Consider the following 16,946-nt stretch of genomic DNA (forward strand, 5'->3'; position numbering starts at 1 on the left):
GGTCTACATGACCTGCTGCTGTGTGGACTGGAGTTAGAGTCTGGTCTACATGAACTGCTGCTGTGTAGACTGGAGTTAGAGTCTGGTCTACATGAACTGCTGCTGTGTAGACTGGAGTTAGAGTCTGGTCGACATGAACTGCTGCTGTGTAGACTGGAGTTAGAGTCTGGTCTACATGAACTGCTGCTGAGTAGACTGGAGTTAGAGTCTGGTCTACATGACCTGCTGCTGAGTAGACTTGAGTTAGAGTCTGGTCTACATGAACTGCTGCTGAGTAGACTGGAGTTAGAGTCTGGTCTACATGACCTGCTGCTGTGTAGACTTGAGTTAGAGTCTGGTCTACATGAACTGCTGCTGTGTAGACTGGGTTGGAGTCTGGTCTACATGACCTGCTGCTGTGTAAACTGGAGTTAGAGTCTGGTCTACATGACCTGCTGCTGTGTAGACTGGAGTTGGGGTCTGGTCTATATGAACTGCTGCTGTGTAGACTGGAGTTAGAGTCTGGTCTACATGACCTGCTGCTGAGTAGACTGGTGTTAGAGTCTGGTCTACATGACCTGCTGCTGTGTAGACTGGAGTTAGAGTCTGGTCTACATGAACTGCTGCTGAGTAGACTGGAGTTAGAGTCTGGTCTACATGACCTGCTGCTGTGTAGACTTGAGTTAGAGTCTGGTCTACATGAACTGCTGCTGTGTAGACTGGAGTTGGAGTCTGGTCTACATGACCTGCTGCTGTGTAAACTGGAGTTAGAGTCTGGTCTACATGACCTGCTGCTGTGTAGACTGGAGTTGGGGTCTGGTCTATATGAACTGCTGCTGTGTAGACTGGAGTTAGAGTCTGGTCTACATGACCTGCTGCTGAGTAGACTGGTGTTAGAGTCTGGTCTACATGACCTGCTGCTGTGTAGACTGGAGTTAGAGTCTGGTCTACATGAACTGCTGCTGAGTAGACTGGAGTTAGAGTCTGGTCTACATGACCTGCTGCTGTGTAGACTGGAGTTGGAGTCTGGTCTACATGACCTGCTGCTGTGTAAACTGGAGTTAGAGTCTGGTCTACATGACCTGCTGCTGTGTAAACTGGAGTTAGAGTCTGGTCTACATGACCTGCTGCTGTGTAGACTGGAGTTAGAGTCTGGTCTACATGACCTGCTGCTGTGTAGACAGGAGTTATGTAGCATGTAGGAACAATATGTTAATTAATGCACCAATTAAGGTATATGAATAATCATGATTTCTGATTTACTAATGATGTCTACATTACTGATAGTTCATGAAGTAGTACATGAATGAATTTATGCTTGTTCGTATATGAATTCATGATAACTCATGTACCATTATTATACAGTGTTATCATATTATCTGTGTGTACCAGGTAGGGGTTGCTGGAGTTGGAGGTCTGGGGAGAGCGAGAGGGGGCCATCTGAGACAGGGAGGACAAGGAGTTGCAGGTGCTGACCAGATCCGGCAGACTGGTGGATGGGAATCGCTCAAAACCCACATCTGACTCCTCCTGCAGGGCACAGACAGAGAGTTACTGTGAATTAGTGTGTGGGTGTTATTTTCAGTTATGTGTACTTGGTATACGATGTTCTGTAAAAAACACATGGTTAGGTTTGTGTTGCCAGAAGCATTTACACTGGATCATGTTACAGCAGGAGCTTCTATGTGGGCTTCACACTGTGTAGAATGAAAAAGTCAAATTATTTTCCCTTTTTAAAAAGGTATAGTAAGTAATGTGAATCCAATAAACTTTTTGTTTCATTCAGTGAATATCTCCTCCCGGTCACCTAGCTTTTGGTCTGCACTGAGAAAATAATCTGTTTTCTATCTACACAGCCATTGCTGTGTATCATTACCACCAAACAGAAGGGAGTGCATGAGCCACAAAACACTGTTCCAGTCAATCAGCAACAGGCAGCAACACTTGATGGTAAGGGCAGGAGGGGGGGGGGGAGTCAGCATCTGAATGTGTCAGCCAGTTGTTAACTTGGTGGAGGAGCTTCTGAAGGCGGAGGCAGATGAGTTCAAATAGCAACAATCTTTGCCCAAAATCACCACTTACTGCACCTTTAAGAGATAAGGATGTGTGTTTGTGTCTGTCTTCAGTGAGTCCAGTACTGTCCTGACCGCTGTCCACCCCAGGGTGCTGATTCTGGAGCTGTCTGGAGATTTCCACTGACCCCACCCCCCCAGGCAGGGACTGCTGCATATCTACAATTACTTTGAGTCTGAAATTGCACATGTAGCAGGTTCTCTGCACTTGGGTGCAGCTTTTCAGCTTCCTAAAATTCTTCCTGTATTTTGTACAAGAGTGCAAAAAGTTGTACAAGAGTGAAAAAAAAAAATTGGCATCTTACCAAGAGGAGGCTACTCAGCTTCTTTTCCACTCTCTCCTATTTGTGTTGTGTCCACTGTTCTGAACTTTGCACCTTAGGGCTATGGTAATATGTATTTTGAAGAAGCCACATATATGTGTGTGTGTGTGTGTGTGTGTGTGTGTGTGTGTGTGTGTGTGTGTGTACTGACCCTGCTGGCCACCACCAGCTGGACCAGACCAGAAGTGGAGCGGAGGATGTTAACAGCCTCCTGGTGAGTGAGACCCACCAGAGACTGACCGTTAATCATCAGCAACTCATCCCCAGCCTGAAGACGACCGTCCCTGCGACACACACATACACATTAAGATTTGCTCATACTGTACATTTACACACAAACACAACTACACACAGACAACTATCCATCAACACGTCCGTCATGTCAGATGTCACATATTGTATCCGCCACTTTCAATCTTTATAATACCCAAATAAAAAAAATTATTTTCAAAAAATGGAACCTGTATCTGGACAAGCATTAAAAAACAAATACATAGTGAGAAGACAATCATGGCATACATATTCCAGGTTTGTTGGGTAGTACTACAAATTAGGCCTGCACAATTCGGGGAAAAATATGAATCACAATTCTTTAGCTTAGAATTGATATCAAGATTCTCTGACACCATGTTCTTCTCACGAAGTGTAATGCTTATTTCACACATGAACCATGACAAAACAAAACAAATTGGCAGTACCAAATATAGATTTGTTTTGGCACCTATAGTACATTACTCATCCCCACAAGCCTGAAACACAGAGGCTTCAATGAAGAGAAGGGAGAGCATTAAAATCTATTTTATACAGTCTATGTTCATAACTCACATAGGAAAGTAGTTTGTGATGCAGTCAACTCGTAAAATTAAATGAGAATGGAAGTCATTAAAAAAAAGTTATTTAAAAAATAAATCGTGAACAGGGTGAATTGAGATCGCGATTTAATAACGATAAATCGTGCAGGCCTACTACAAATATTGCAACAACAAAAAAATCCAAAACTGACACAAAATCACACCAAATATCTGTTAATACATTTTGAGAAATTCAGCTATCCGAAAAACAAATTTACAACCAGACTGAACACATGAGCTTCTTGGTGAGGGATTGGGTAAAAATTTGACAAAAAAAAACAAAATAACACTTCATAACTAAACCAATAGCACATATTATCATTATTGTGCTGTAGGGAGGTCCTCATAAAATGTAAACCTTCATCCGCTTATCCGGTATCGGGTCGCGGGGGCAGCAGCTCCAGTAGGGGACCCCAAACTTCCCTTTCCCGAGCCACATCAACCAGCTCCGACTGGGGGATCCCGAGGCGTTCCCAGGCCAGGTTGGAGATATAATCTCTCCACCTAGTCCTGGGTCTTCCCCGAGGCCTCCTCCCAGCTGGACGTGCCTGGAACACCTCCCTAGGGAGGCGCCCAGGAGGCATCCTTACCAGATGCCCGAACCACCTCAACTGGCTCCTTTCGACGCGAAGGAGCAGCGGCTCTACTCCGAGCTCCTCTCGGATGACTGAGCTTCTCACCCTATCTCTAAGGGAGATGCCAGCCACCCTCCTGAGGAAACCCATTTCGGCCGCTTGTACCCTAAAATGTAAACCTCGATAATATTATATAGTATAGTAATAGTACTAAAGATTATTTAGGGAGTTAGAGCAAGAACCAGAAGCCAGAGCAAGAACATTTCCCTGGCCTTTGTTAGTAGTAGCTGTACCTGTGAATGGCGCCCTCCTTCTCTACATGAGTTATGATGATGCCGTGCGGAGAGCGCCTGGAGCCACGCCCCCCCGTTATCTGTATGCCCAGGCCCTCCTCGCCCTTCACCATGTGCATCTTCCAGATGTGGCTGCCCTCTCTGGGCTGCAAAGGAGCACAAAACAAACACACATCGAACGATGTATCCCTTTGTAGAGATACAAATAATATACATGGATCATGAAGCTGATATGATTTTTTACGTGATTATGGCATTTGAGAGCAGGCAAGAGGCTTTAAGCAGTGCATGGACTCTTTCCGTGAATATGTTAATATGTGAACATGATTAGGTAGTGATGTTTGATTCAGAGGGTTGTCATTATGGCTCCTCTTGATAGACTCCAGGGTGTCCAGAACTCTGCAATCTGCCGTCTCTCCAGGACCTGTACGCCTCCAAGACGCTGAGGCGGGCAGGAAATAGATCAGCCAAGCCCTCTCACCTGAACCCTTGAACCCTTCCCCTCTGCAGTCAGCCTCGCTGTAACAAGGCCCTGGACCCCCACCGACAGACTCTTAATCCTACATCCTGGACTGTGTACTTGTCCTCTGCACATTCTACATATCCTGAACTGTTGCACATCCCTCAACCTTTTTGGTATGTGATGATGTAAGGGGGGGGGGGGGGGGGGGGGTACTTTAATTCCAAAGGCCAAGGGAACTTTATCAAAATGCATAGTATCCTGATCCATGAAATAACTGGCCTTTAATAATAAAACTCTTTTTGCTTCTATGGGGATTTAACATAAGGGGGTGTATACTTATGCTTCCTGTATTTTAACATAGGGGGTGTATACTTATGCCCCTGTATTTTAACATAGGGGGGTGTATACTTATGCCCCCTGTATTTTAACATAGGGGGTGTATACTTATGCCCCCTGTATTTTAACATAGGGGGGTGTATACTTATGCCCCTGTATTTTAACATAGGGGTTGTATACTTATGCCCCTGTATTTTAACATAGGGGGGTGTATACTTATGCCCCCTGTATTTTAACATAGGGGGGTGTATACTTATGCCCCCTGTATTTTAACATAGGGGGGTGTGTACTTATGCCCCCTGTATTTTAACATAGGGGGGTGTATACATATGCCCCCTGTATTTTAAGGAAGAACATTTATTTATTTTTATTTTTATATTTATTTATTCATTCACAAAGAAAGTTGGTGTCCTTAAAGGTTGGATTTTCCTTTTTTTTTTAATTAAGGCATTAAGATCAATCCAAGATGGTTTTTTTATTCCTCTTTTTAATCAGCTTTAGCCTGGGCGTGTAAACTTTTGCAAGCCACTGTATATATTTCTTTCTGTATTTATAGTTTGTCTATTTCATATTAATGTTTAAGTATAAGTATGCACCAACAGCCAAGGCATATTCCCTGTGTTCCTTACTTATAAATCCTTTTCAGATTCGGATTCAGATTTACACTGGCTCCCTGTTTGTTTTAGAATGGACTTTAAAGATGTAAGTGATGGCTTTAATAACTTCATGGACCCTGACATGACTCTGACCTCCTTTCTGAGGCTGGTACGTACTTTGAGATCCTCATGCAGAAAACTGAAGTTGACAGCGTTTTGCAGTCAGAGCCCCAAGGACCTGGGACAGTCCGCCCAATGAAAACCAGGTCAGCTGAGTCATCTTCTCCTTTAAGTCCCTTCTTTAAACACACTTTTATCGGACAGCCTTCCCTAATTATTTGAGTTTTAAAAACTTTTGAACTGTCTTGTATTTTCTTGTTTTACCTACTCTTACCTTTTCCTACTTGTTTTTATACACCAAGTAGTTTTTTAAACCTGAGGATTTTATGACTTGCCGGTTATATTTCTGTTGTTTTGTATCGTGGGTTTTAACAAAATGCTATATAAATGAAGATTACTATTATTATATTATTGTTTATACATGTGCTTAAACCTTGTGTTGTCTTCCCGTCAAAAGTGAATGTCTTTTGTTGACGCTTTTTATCAATGTTTTTAACTTTTTCTTACGTCTTTGTCCCTGTTTACAACACTTTTGATGCTTTTATTTATTTTATTTTTTTTACAATTAACTCTACATAACACTAAGTTATTAACTTTAGTTTTACAATTATTGTTGGAATTTATGGTCAATAAACTTAATTTATAGAAAATTATACCTAATGTTTGAGTTAGAAAAGCAGAAATTTGGAATTATTTCGGCTAAAATTAAAGGAACGGATGTTGATGGATAATCACAGACTGGAATATGTCAACTTTTACTCAATAATATTTCAAATACACTTCAATTTTTTTCTCCAAATACTATAAAATTAAGTAAGACACCCCAAAATTAATGAAAGTAGAGATGTGTACTTGCCAAAGAGAGTTGTGTGGAATCAATCATGTTATTTTGGGGAATTAAAAAGAACATTGATATAGGAAAACGGGGCAATTTGACCTGAGGACAACATGAGGGTTAAATCTTCTTATGTGGTAATTATGAAATACTAATAAAACAGGAAATTGCCAGCATCTCTTTATAACTACTGAACCTTGGTTTACTCTGTATTTTATCAGCAGATGATGGTCGGTCCATCCTCATCTCAATAACTACATTTGTAACATTTTGTTATTATGAGCTCATTCTCAATGGCAAAACACTGCTCCAACAGCCACTAGTAGACCATAATCTCAAAAAGAACTACTTCCTGTCCCTGTTCTACTTCCTGTCCCTGTTGTGCAGGTATTCCACAAGTGGCCCTGGTCTAGAAGAAGTCTTCCAGCTAATCCTGCCTTGGACTGACCAAAACTGGAGAAAGAGTTATCTAGCAGATGGGATCTTACCGAGCTACTGAGCATGTGCAGCTCCCAACAAAAATAGTATGGAAGGGAGATGTCTCACTGTGGAGCTAAAACAAGTAAAGTGAACAAGTGAGTGAGTACAACCTTGAAATACAATTAGGAACCTGAAAATGAGCAGAATATGGGCGCTTTAACCACTGCACTGCCTGCGTTCCCAGCTTATTCAGCCATTTAGACGATGTGAGGACCTTAAATGATTTATTTAAAAGAGGTCACAATCATCTAGGGCACACACATGTACATTATACTTCATTTACAATCCCCCAGATGTGGTGGGATGATACGCCAGCTGTCCATCTCAATCCTCTGACGCATGGTAAACAACTCTCCCATCACTCTGGTTTCCTCTGACCAGGTGGTGCAGGGTGGTGATCCTGTTTATCCTCTCAGACATCTGTACACAGATCTGTGGACCATTGAACATCTGGCTGCTGGACTTGCACCACAGACTCCAAGTATGAAAACTCATTAATTTGGAAAAGGATTGGTTTTTTTTTCCCAACCAGAAGTCATTTGGTTTCCAGAGCTCTACACTGATCTGGTCTCAGTACTGAAATGGGTTTCTCTGGGTTCATCAACACAATATTCATCATTCAGGACACTGAGTGGATTGCTATTTTGCAAGTCATGAAAGCTTGACCCCTTTGACCCCACAGCTGTTTTAGGTTAATCTATGGTTGCCATTTCTGGCATGGACTCCAGTCTAACATTCTGAATTACTTTGAACATTCAACAATGACCAAATAAAAGTTATGTTTCTTCTTCTTTACCATACAAGTATTAACTGAGCTGGAAACGTTGGGGTCAAGGATTGACTTTATTAAAGACGAGGATATAAAAAAGGGTTTCCTCAAACGGAAGTTATTGCAATTATTTTAAACCATGAAAACTTATAAATGCACAACATTCCTAGGGCCTAGAAGCTATATTTAAGTGTGTTCCTTTGTCTTAAAGTGTTTGCTTTATGGACAATAGACTGGTCACCTGGAGCACCGGGGGGTTTCCCAATGGGCCGCATGACAATTAACAAACGTATCACTTTCACTGTGCTTGATGAGAGTGAGGCGTGCCGAATTACCTTACATATATTTCAACAACGCTGCAAATTATTGGTCCAGTTTGTGACGGAGTGCGCTCTAACTATAGTGACTATTTACAAACGCACTAGAGAGCGAGAGCGGGGCGCATAGCTCCATAAATTAAAAATCAATATGCTCAATCCCAGAGTTCAACTGTTAGTCAGGGTTCTGCAGCTGAAGAGGTAAGAGAGAAGAAAATAGTGATTTCTCCACTTGGCGTAGCTTAGTAGCGTTGCTTTTCCTCCGACTCATTTTCTGCTTCTCCTTCTTCATAAACAACATGAAATCACAGAGAGGGTTAACTTTTCTTGCTACAGAGTCCCACTCTGGTCAGAAAGCCCAGGGGAGACACTGTGTTTCTCTCACTATAACTCTAGAGTCACCACTCGCTCCAAAGCTAATCACCCTCACTCTCTCACTCGCTCTACCACACACTCCCCAGCACACACACATACCTGCTCTGCTATTCTCTTAAAGAGATCAACGCATTAATAGTATAAAACCTTTACAGAAGAGCAGGCCACTTACGTAGGCATCGGTACAAGCATAAATCATTATAGTGAGTTCCATTTACCTCAGAACTCATAAGCCAAAGCTGGGTACGACGTCACAAGTCTGATTTTCAATGTTTTCATTATAGCCAGGTTAGCCATTGTTAGCAATGCCAGTTTATAACAATGCATTATGCTGTTTTTTTTACTTATGTTACTGTATGTGGCTACAGCTCTCACAACTGTTGATGCACAGGGCAGCCATGTTGGAATTTAAGCTTGGGGTACTCTGTGGTTTCCTGAACTCCGAGGTCAGGGGGGGTGTTTCCCACTTTGACCTTGGAAAATCTGACTATAAATTACAAATGGAACGTACTATTAGTCTTCCACGTTGTACTGGATGTACTGCAACGTTCCCATTGATGCAAAATATTTTTCATTTGATTAGCTGTGTTTTGTGGTTTGGTTCTTATTTGCAGTTGCATGGTAATTGCTTGTTGCATGGTTGTTCTATGCAGGGCTGTGCATACTTTTTATGTCATTTTTTATTTTTCTTGGCATTAGATGTGATATAGGAAGTGTTGCATTCCAGTCAGTTTACTAAAAGACTGAACACACTCAATATATAGAATGTTACCAAAAAAAAAACATGGTTCAAATCGTGTCTTAAAATAAATCCATGGTTATTGAATACGTGGATCTTGGAACCACAACAGAAAGTTGCTTTTAGTGTGATAAACAGTTCATGACTAGTGTCTGTCCCTGTGAGTCTCGCTGCTAATTTAGTCACACTCATAATCCCACTCCACCTCCTACTGCACACCTCCATCCACAATGCTACTGACCACTCAGCATTTGTTCTTAAAAGAAATGAAAGAGCAACCCTCTTTTCTCATGCTAATCAATTCCAAGTGTCAAACAAGACTGAGAAAGTCTTGATGCCTTGTCTTATTCTCTCTAGATCTGCTTCATTACCAATTTGCCTTGAAGGTAGAAGAGTTATTAGTATAACAGGAGAAGATGTTAAAAGAACAGAATGTTAGATTTCTTTTAAAGAGAAATTTGTTAAGAACTGCATTGAATATTTATGATCACTATGGGGCAGAAAAACATTAAATTTATTGTCTACTGAAAATTATATCCATACACAACTAACGTACACCAGCAAATATGTTTTCAAGTATCCTTCTTTTCAGTCATGAATTGGATAAATAGATACTGAACGTATCTGCAAAACATTCACTGCCAAAGTATGTCTGTTGAAAATCTGCCCCTGACTAAAGTATAATTAATGCTTTCAGTTATCTGTTTGGACAACCCAAGACCCAATAACATCATCTTTACCCCTGAACATTAATCAAGTGTTTTAGTAGTCTAAATATAACTGCATGCGAGACGCTGGACAGTGACTTTACTCGCCGATGTCAAAGTCTGGATCTTTGTCCACCATGACTTCCTCCCTGCGACTTTTTTGAAGACTCCAGCCCTCCTGGATTGGAAATATTATCATAAGCAGAAAAAAGGCTCTGCAGAGCAGTAGAATTACACAACAATTATTTGGTCCACCACTGGACGTGACCTGTATGCCCCCTCTGACTATGCTCCAAGGACAACAAACACTCAGAGTCCTCGTTATAAGAAAAAACCTGCAGTAGAGAGTTTATTGGCATTCTTTAAACCAATCACAATTTCTAATTGCGGTGCTAAGCGCCGGACGGAGCCACGGTGCCGCTGCTAAATAGTCTCAGGAAGGAACTTGTTTTGATGGAACATGTGTACAACAGAAACCTCAGATAGTCCAGCTAGCTGTCTGGATTTACCCTGCAGAGATCTGAGGACCAGGTAACCATAGTCCTCAGATTGGACAGATAGTCTAGCTAGCTGTCTGGATTTACCCTGCAGAGATCTGAGGACCAGGTAACCATAGTCCTCAGATTGGACAGATGGTCTAGCTAGCTGTCTGGATTTACCCTGCAGAGATCTGAACCAGGTCACCATAGTCCTCAGATTGGACAGATAGTCTAGCTAGCTGTCTGGATTTACCCTGCAGAGATCTGAGGACCAGGTAACCATAGTCCTCAGATTGGACAGATAGTCTAGCTAGCTGTCTGGATTTACCCTGCAGAGATCTGAGGAACAGGTCACCATAGTCCTCAGATTGGACATATAGTCTAGCTAGCTGTCTGGATTTACCCTGTAGAGATCTGAGGACCAGGTAACTATAGTCCTCAGATTGGACAGATAGTCTAGCTAGCTGTCTGGATTTACCCTGCAGAGATCTGAGGACCAGGTAACCATAGTCCTCAGATTGGACAGATAGTCTAGCTAGCTGTCTGGATTTACCCTGCAGAGATCTGAGGACCAGGTAACCATAGTCCTCAGATTGGACAGATGGTCTAGCTAGCTGTCTGGATTTACCCTGCAGAGATCTGAACCAGGTCACCATAGTCCTCAGATTGGACAGATAGTCTAGCTAGCTGTCTGGATTTACCCTGCAGAGATCTGAGGACCAGGTAACCATAGTCCTCAGATTGGACAGATAGTCTAGCTAGCTGTCTGGATTTACCCTGCAGAGATCTGAGGAACAGGTCACCATAGTCCTCAGATTGGACATATAGTCTAGCTAGCTGTCTGGATTTACCCTGTAGAGATCTGAGGACCAGGTAACTATAGTCCTCAGATTGGACAGATAGTCTAGCTAGCTGTCTGGATTTACCCTGCAGAGATCTGAGGACCAGGTACCCATAGTCCTCAGATTGGACATATAGTCTAGCTAGCTGTCCGGATTTACCTTGCAAAGATCTGAGGACCAGGTAACCATAGTCCTCAGAAATCCACCGCAGGTTAAAATGTCAGCTTAAACAAAGAGGAAGTTGAAGGATATCATGCCAAAAATGAAGGACTAGGTTACTAATTTTGTTTTATTACTCTATGAAAATAATTCATAGAGGCTTTGTTAAAGGAGAATTCCGGTCGATTTCAACACGTCGCTCTGTTGTTTGTAAATCTGGAGGTCAGTCAGTAGAGAGAAAAATGAATCAACCAATCGGTGCTGTCTACACCGAGTTATCCTCCTGCTAGAGTTAGCACCAAACACACTTACACAGGGCAAGTTTTAAACATGCCCGGCGCACAGGTCCTTTTTTCTGCCAACAAACTAGCAAAAGTGGATTTGGACAAACCCTAATCGCACCTGCACCAGGCGTATGCTTAGAACAGTAAAAATAGGGCTCATTGTATCAATATAAGATCAGATAAGAAAACCTTTATTTGTCCCACAGTGGGGAAATTCCGGAAAATTATTTGGTCAAAACTGTTATTGGCACTACCTTTCCTAACTAAATGCATTTTATTGGTCAACTTCACAACAATATGATTAACATTTTTATATTCTTAGCCTGACTCATTAGTTTAGAATACCAAATTCAGAATAAAGTCTGTTGTCTGTGTGTGAGGTGTGAATGTTCCCTGTGTTAAATCAGAGTTCTGTATGTCAGCAGCGTGTCTTACCTGGCTTGAAGTTTCACTGCTGAAAGAATTCATTTTGCATTCCAACAGCTGACTGTGACTCCGAGCAGGCAGGGTGGCAGTGCCTCCACCGTGAAGACGTTGGGGAGGAGTTCTGGCCTGAGGACAGGCGTCTGGGCTTTCCTCTGTGGATGTGGATGAGGACAGGATGCAGCCGGAGTCCTCTCCCGGAGGACTGACTGCTGCATCAGTGGGGACAGAAGAGCCATTGTAGCCGTTGTAACAGCTCTGGAGTCCTGAGTCAGTCGTGTCCATTTGGTCTCGGTTAAAGGACGATCGGGATATGACACCAAACTTGCGTGTGCGTTTGCAGTTTGCGGAGTTGTCAGAGGACTCAGAGGTAGCTCTGGCCTGCTGCTGGTCTTCACAGCTGTCACTGCTGACAGGGGTGGTGCCGCTGCCATTCACGGAGCCGGGAGGGGGAGGAGCCTTTCGCTTTACTCGCCGCAGCATGATCAGGTAGATACAGCCTCCATTCCAGCACTGGTCAGCCAGGTAACTGTAAAAAAGAATTGACGGGATCCAGGTTCAAAGATCATAAGGAAAAACCACAGTCCTACATTTCCACCATCTCTTTATGCATTCTGTATAGCATTTCTATTAAATTATTTTTTTTGTATCACCCAAGTGGACTTAGGTGATACATGAAAGACAGAAATATGTGACTTAATGAGTTGTTGGCTCAACAGTTCAGTCCTAGAAATTTTCTCATCTGCTTCTTCATTGGAGCTGCTTTAGACCCATACAATTCCTTCCTTCCGCTGTGAGAGCGTAGCCATCGAAGTGGAGCATTATGGTACGAGTTGTATAATATTTCAAACTTTATGAATTTAAAATAACCAAAATGCCACCAGAAGTGCCAGAAATAGGGAGCATGTCACAGTCACTTAGGTCAGTGTTTTACAGTAGCATCCTTCCATCCAAAGTTATCTGAAATGTGACAGTGATTTTAGATTTAAAACCTATAAATCACCTGTCATTATGTTGGTTTGAGTGTCGTCATCTGTCTCCAAGTACACAGATATACAGTGTGTATATATATATATATTATATATATATATATAATATGAACCTGGGAGGGGCAAATACAGCCCTTTTGGTGGGCCAAATTGACGATTCACATTTTTTCCCATAGGGTTACATTGCATTAAAAGTTGTAGTAGCAATGCAAAATCAATGACATTAAAAAAAAAGGAAAAAAATTGTCTTACCTGGCTCCACTGACATCTACTCCCACCATCAGCTGTCCGTTCAGTGACAGCAGTTCGTCTCTCAGTTTGATCCCCCCACAGCGGGCTGCTGGGCTCTTCTTCCTCACCTCTGTCACCCAGATGCAGCCCACATCCATGATGGGGCCCTGGTCCCTCCTTCTCCTCGGGCCTCCCTTCTTTCTCCCATCAGGGTCCCCGAAAATAGGGATGTTCCCGAAGCTAAGGCCAAACTCGGCGCTATCCCCCTCGTCCTTACTGAGAGAAACGGCATGAACCTCAACGTCTAGCCCCTCCCTGCAGGAGGAAGGGCTGGCTGACGGAGCTGTGTCACCCTCCATGAAGTTGAACCTAATGTACTCCATCAACTTGTGAATGGCAGCCAGACACAGGGACATGTCCTCCACATTAACACTGTTAACACTGCTACTACTGCACACGCTATCCCCTTCCCCATTCTGGTAGGAGTCCTGATCCACCTGTTGGAAGAAGAAGATGAACCAATCAGGGAACGAAGCAGGAAGACAGCATCTGAGGAAAAATCTTTAACGCTGAAACACTGCATGGTTATATATGTCCAGAAAAATTATTTACTAGCACAGTGGCACACAACAAAATCTGACAGAACAACTTGTCACCGACATATCATATTCGACACAGCTGACAGAGGATAAAAAACATATTGTCGCTGACAGGCAGAAACCATGGATCTCCATATTTCATTATTCCTTTTTTCCATAAATCAATGCTTTTGGTCTTCCTTTATGTCTGAAAAGCAATGGTTTTGGACACCCAAGGTTTTTCCCTGACAGCGTCGATGTGCTTTAACTTAAAGGATAAGGTGGTGATATTCTATATTGCTGTTATCATCAACAGATCCAAAGAAAAGACCAAAACCAGGGATTTTTCCTGATTTCCCTATGTGGTTCTTAGCCCCAAGCCCGTTGGTTCCGACCGATGTGCATCTTTAGAAACAGCCCACAAATATATACAACTGAATTACATTTACATTTACACAAGTGTCATTGAGAGCCCAGTTACACCAAGTTCACCATCAAGGGTTTCTTTCTTTCACTTTGAGTTCATATTCTGTGTTCTTTCATAAGCGAATTTGCACGCTACACCAAACCATCTAAGCAGTGTTGAGGGGGTGGAGAGCCACCGAGTCCAACAGGGCGGAAGCTATCACATTAGCAGCTTTATATAACCCGCCTCTGCAGGAGGATAAACTGCAATTTGATCTGCAATCAGTCATCAGACAGGAATGGGTGGCACAAATCCATTCTCTTGAATTAACTGGGTTGACTTACTGCCCTGTCAGCTACCGAGAGAGCAAGTAGTCACTACGTCACCGAGCTTTCAGCAACGCTTTCTTCACCAGGACACACAAATGAATATCACTGTGCCACTTTCCCACAATAATCGTGTATTCCTTCTCCACTAAAAGTACCATAAACATAGTTACACTGGCCTTAACCCTTGGGTTGGTCTTCCCGTCAAAATTGAAAATTAACAATTTTGTTGACGCTTTATCAATGTCTTTTGTACTTTTTCTTATGTTTTTGTCCCTTTTTCAACACGTTTGACGCTTTTTTTCAATGTTTGTCACTTTTTTGACATTGCCAACACTACGTAACACTAGCTTATTAACTTTAGTTGTACAGTCATTTTGGAATCTATGGTCAATAAAGCTCATTTATGGGACATTATACCTAATGTTTGAGATAGAAAAGCAGAAATTAGGAATTATTTAAAATTAAAGGAATGTATGTTGTAGGATGATCACAGACTGGAATAGGTCTTTAAAAAATAACTTTTACTCAACACTATTTCAAAACCACTTCAATTCTTTTTTCCAAATGCTATAAAATTGAATAAGACACCCCAAAATGAATGAAAGTTGAGATTTGTACTTGGCACAAGAGCGTTATGTGGAATCAATCATGTTATTTTGGGGAATTAAAATGAACATTGATATAGGAAAACAGGTCAATTTGACCCGAGGACAACATCAGGGTTAAGTCCCTTCAAGCCTACAGTGCTTGTCTACAGGAGTGTCTGATACTTAAAACTGATTTTAGTGGAGTATTCTTGTGTAGAATTAATTTTGCCCATTTTAAAGTACACAGTACTGGAGGTTCTGTCAGATGTCCCTCACTTTGGTCAGGATGTCCGTTACCTTCTGCTTTGTTTGTGTTGCCATTTTTATTGAGTACAATTCTCATCACACTCAATAGACATTTTTTTCCAGTTTCACAGTATTTCAACACTCAAAACTACTGATAAGAGGATATGCGTACTTTTATGAAGTAAAGGAAAATTATTTTTCTAACGCGGTAGAGTGTAGAAACTGTCCTTCAGACAACCACATGGCCATTGTCACTGAGACATTGCCTGACACCTGTTTCCGACAGCATTTGTCCGCAGGTCCGTTTTCCATAGATAGAACTCATTGACAATGACACTTCCTGTTTACAATACTGAGCTATGAATAGGGGCCGGTTTAGTGAGGTGGGGGCCCTAAGTACACTTTGATATGGGGCCTTATCTGGCCTTATTTCACCATTCCTTTAACAGAATGGTGGTAGTGGCAGTGGAAGAAATATATCTTTTAATTTAGTAAAATTATTGACACCTTACTGTTAAAATAATTGGTTAAAAGTACAATAGCATTATCAACAAAATAACTACTTAACAACAAACCCTACATGTTTAATATATAATACAGTATGTTAGTTGATGTTATGTTATGTATGTGTGCACAGTAACCAGGAACATGCAGTGAGATACATGTGGTTCAATGTTTTCCTCTAGCAAAGAAGGGACTGAATCCCTCCCAGTACAGACAGTAAGTAATATGCACCGCATAACTGCAAGTATGCATATAACTTGAATGTACTTTAAATTAGTTTGGGGGATGAAGGGCATAAAGTACCTTGCAGCCAGAATTGTCTTGATTCAGATTGTGGTCCTGCTGTGATCTTGTGGTCTGAGCCCCGTGCCAGATCTCCAGCAGTGGGAGGATGCTGAGGGCGTTGTCCTGAGTGATGGGCATCCTGGCATCCTGGGCCTGTTGGGGGTCCCTCACCAACAGCCACTCTGACGCTTCCAATAGTTAGTGCAGGCACAGGAACCAGCGTGGGCTGACAGCCCAAAATCCATCTCTGAGAGAGGGGGGCTGCAGAAAAACTGCTCAAACTCTAGTCAGAGATTTGTAGATGAGCCAGGTTGGAAAGTATTGGATCAATGGTGGGATATGTCTGCAGCATCAGGCCATTTCCTAAAGAGAAAACAAAAATGTAAACAAAAAATGCAAATTTAGCCAGGAACACTCTCGTCATATAGAACCATCGATTGCAACACATGGAAACACAGTTGTGCTTGATGGCTCCACTCTTGATAAAGCTCCCTGGACCAGCCAAGGAGCATGTTAAGCTGAAACAGGGAGCGCTTTGCAGAAACCCGCCGTGTACACAAGAGTGAGCCAAAAGAAAGACTTTGATAACCCTTTAAACTTTGAGTTATGTTAATCTGAACTAGGAAGGTGGAGGCTAGGGAGATGGAGGCAAAGCGCAGGGTGTCACATTTGAAAGGACCACCTTGATGTGAGAATGGCTGGGATTGGTGTGTGTCTAAGAGTAGTAGTTAATCAATCAGCGGGCAAATTACTTTTGTGTCCTGCATGAATTAA

At 42.2% G+C, this 16,946-nt stretch overlaps 1 protein-coding gene across 1 annotated transcript in view; it reads right to left on the reverse strand.

Annotated features, from left to right (window-relative positions):
- Positions 1-16,946, reverse strand: part of pdzd2 (PDZ domain containing 2) — a 61,929-nt gene that overhangs the window by 24,865 nt on the left and 20,118 nt on the right. Inside the window, 6 exon segments of the mRNA XM_032516005.1 lie at positions 1,369-1,509; positions 2,526-2,658; positions 4,094-4,239; positions 12,030-12,546; positions 13,259-13,734; positions 16,191-16,535. Coding sequence (XP_032371896.1) covers positions 1,369-1,509; positions 2,526-2,658; positions 4,094-4,239; positions 12,030-12,546; positions 13,259-13,734; positions 16,191-16,310 — 1,533 coding nt within the window. The 5' untranslated portion in view covers positions 16,311-16,535.

This window comes from Etheostoma spectabile, chromosome 5 (genome assembly GCF_008692095.1).
Source record: "Etheostoma spectabile isolate EspeVRDwgs_2016 chromosome 5, UIUC_Espe_1.0, whole genome shotgun sequence".
In the NCBI taxonomy this organism is placed as follows: domain Eukaryota; kingdom Metazoa; phylum Chordata; class Actinopteri; order Perciformes; family Percidae; genus Etheostoma; species Etheostoma spectabile.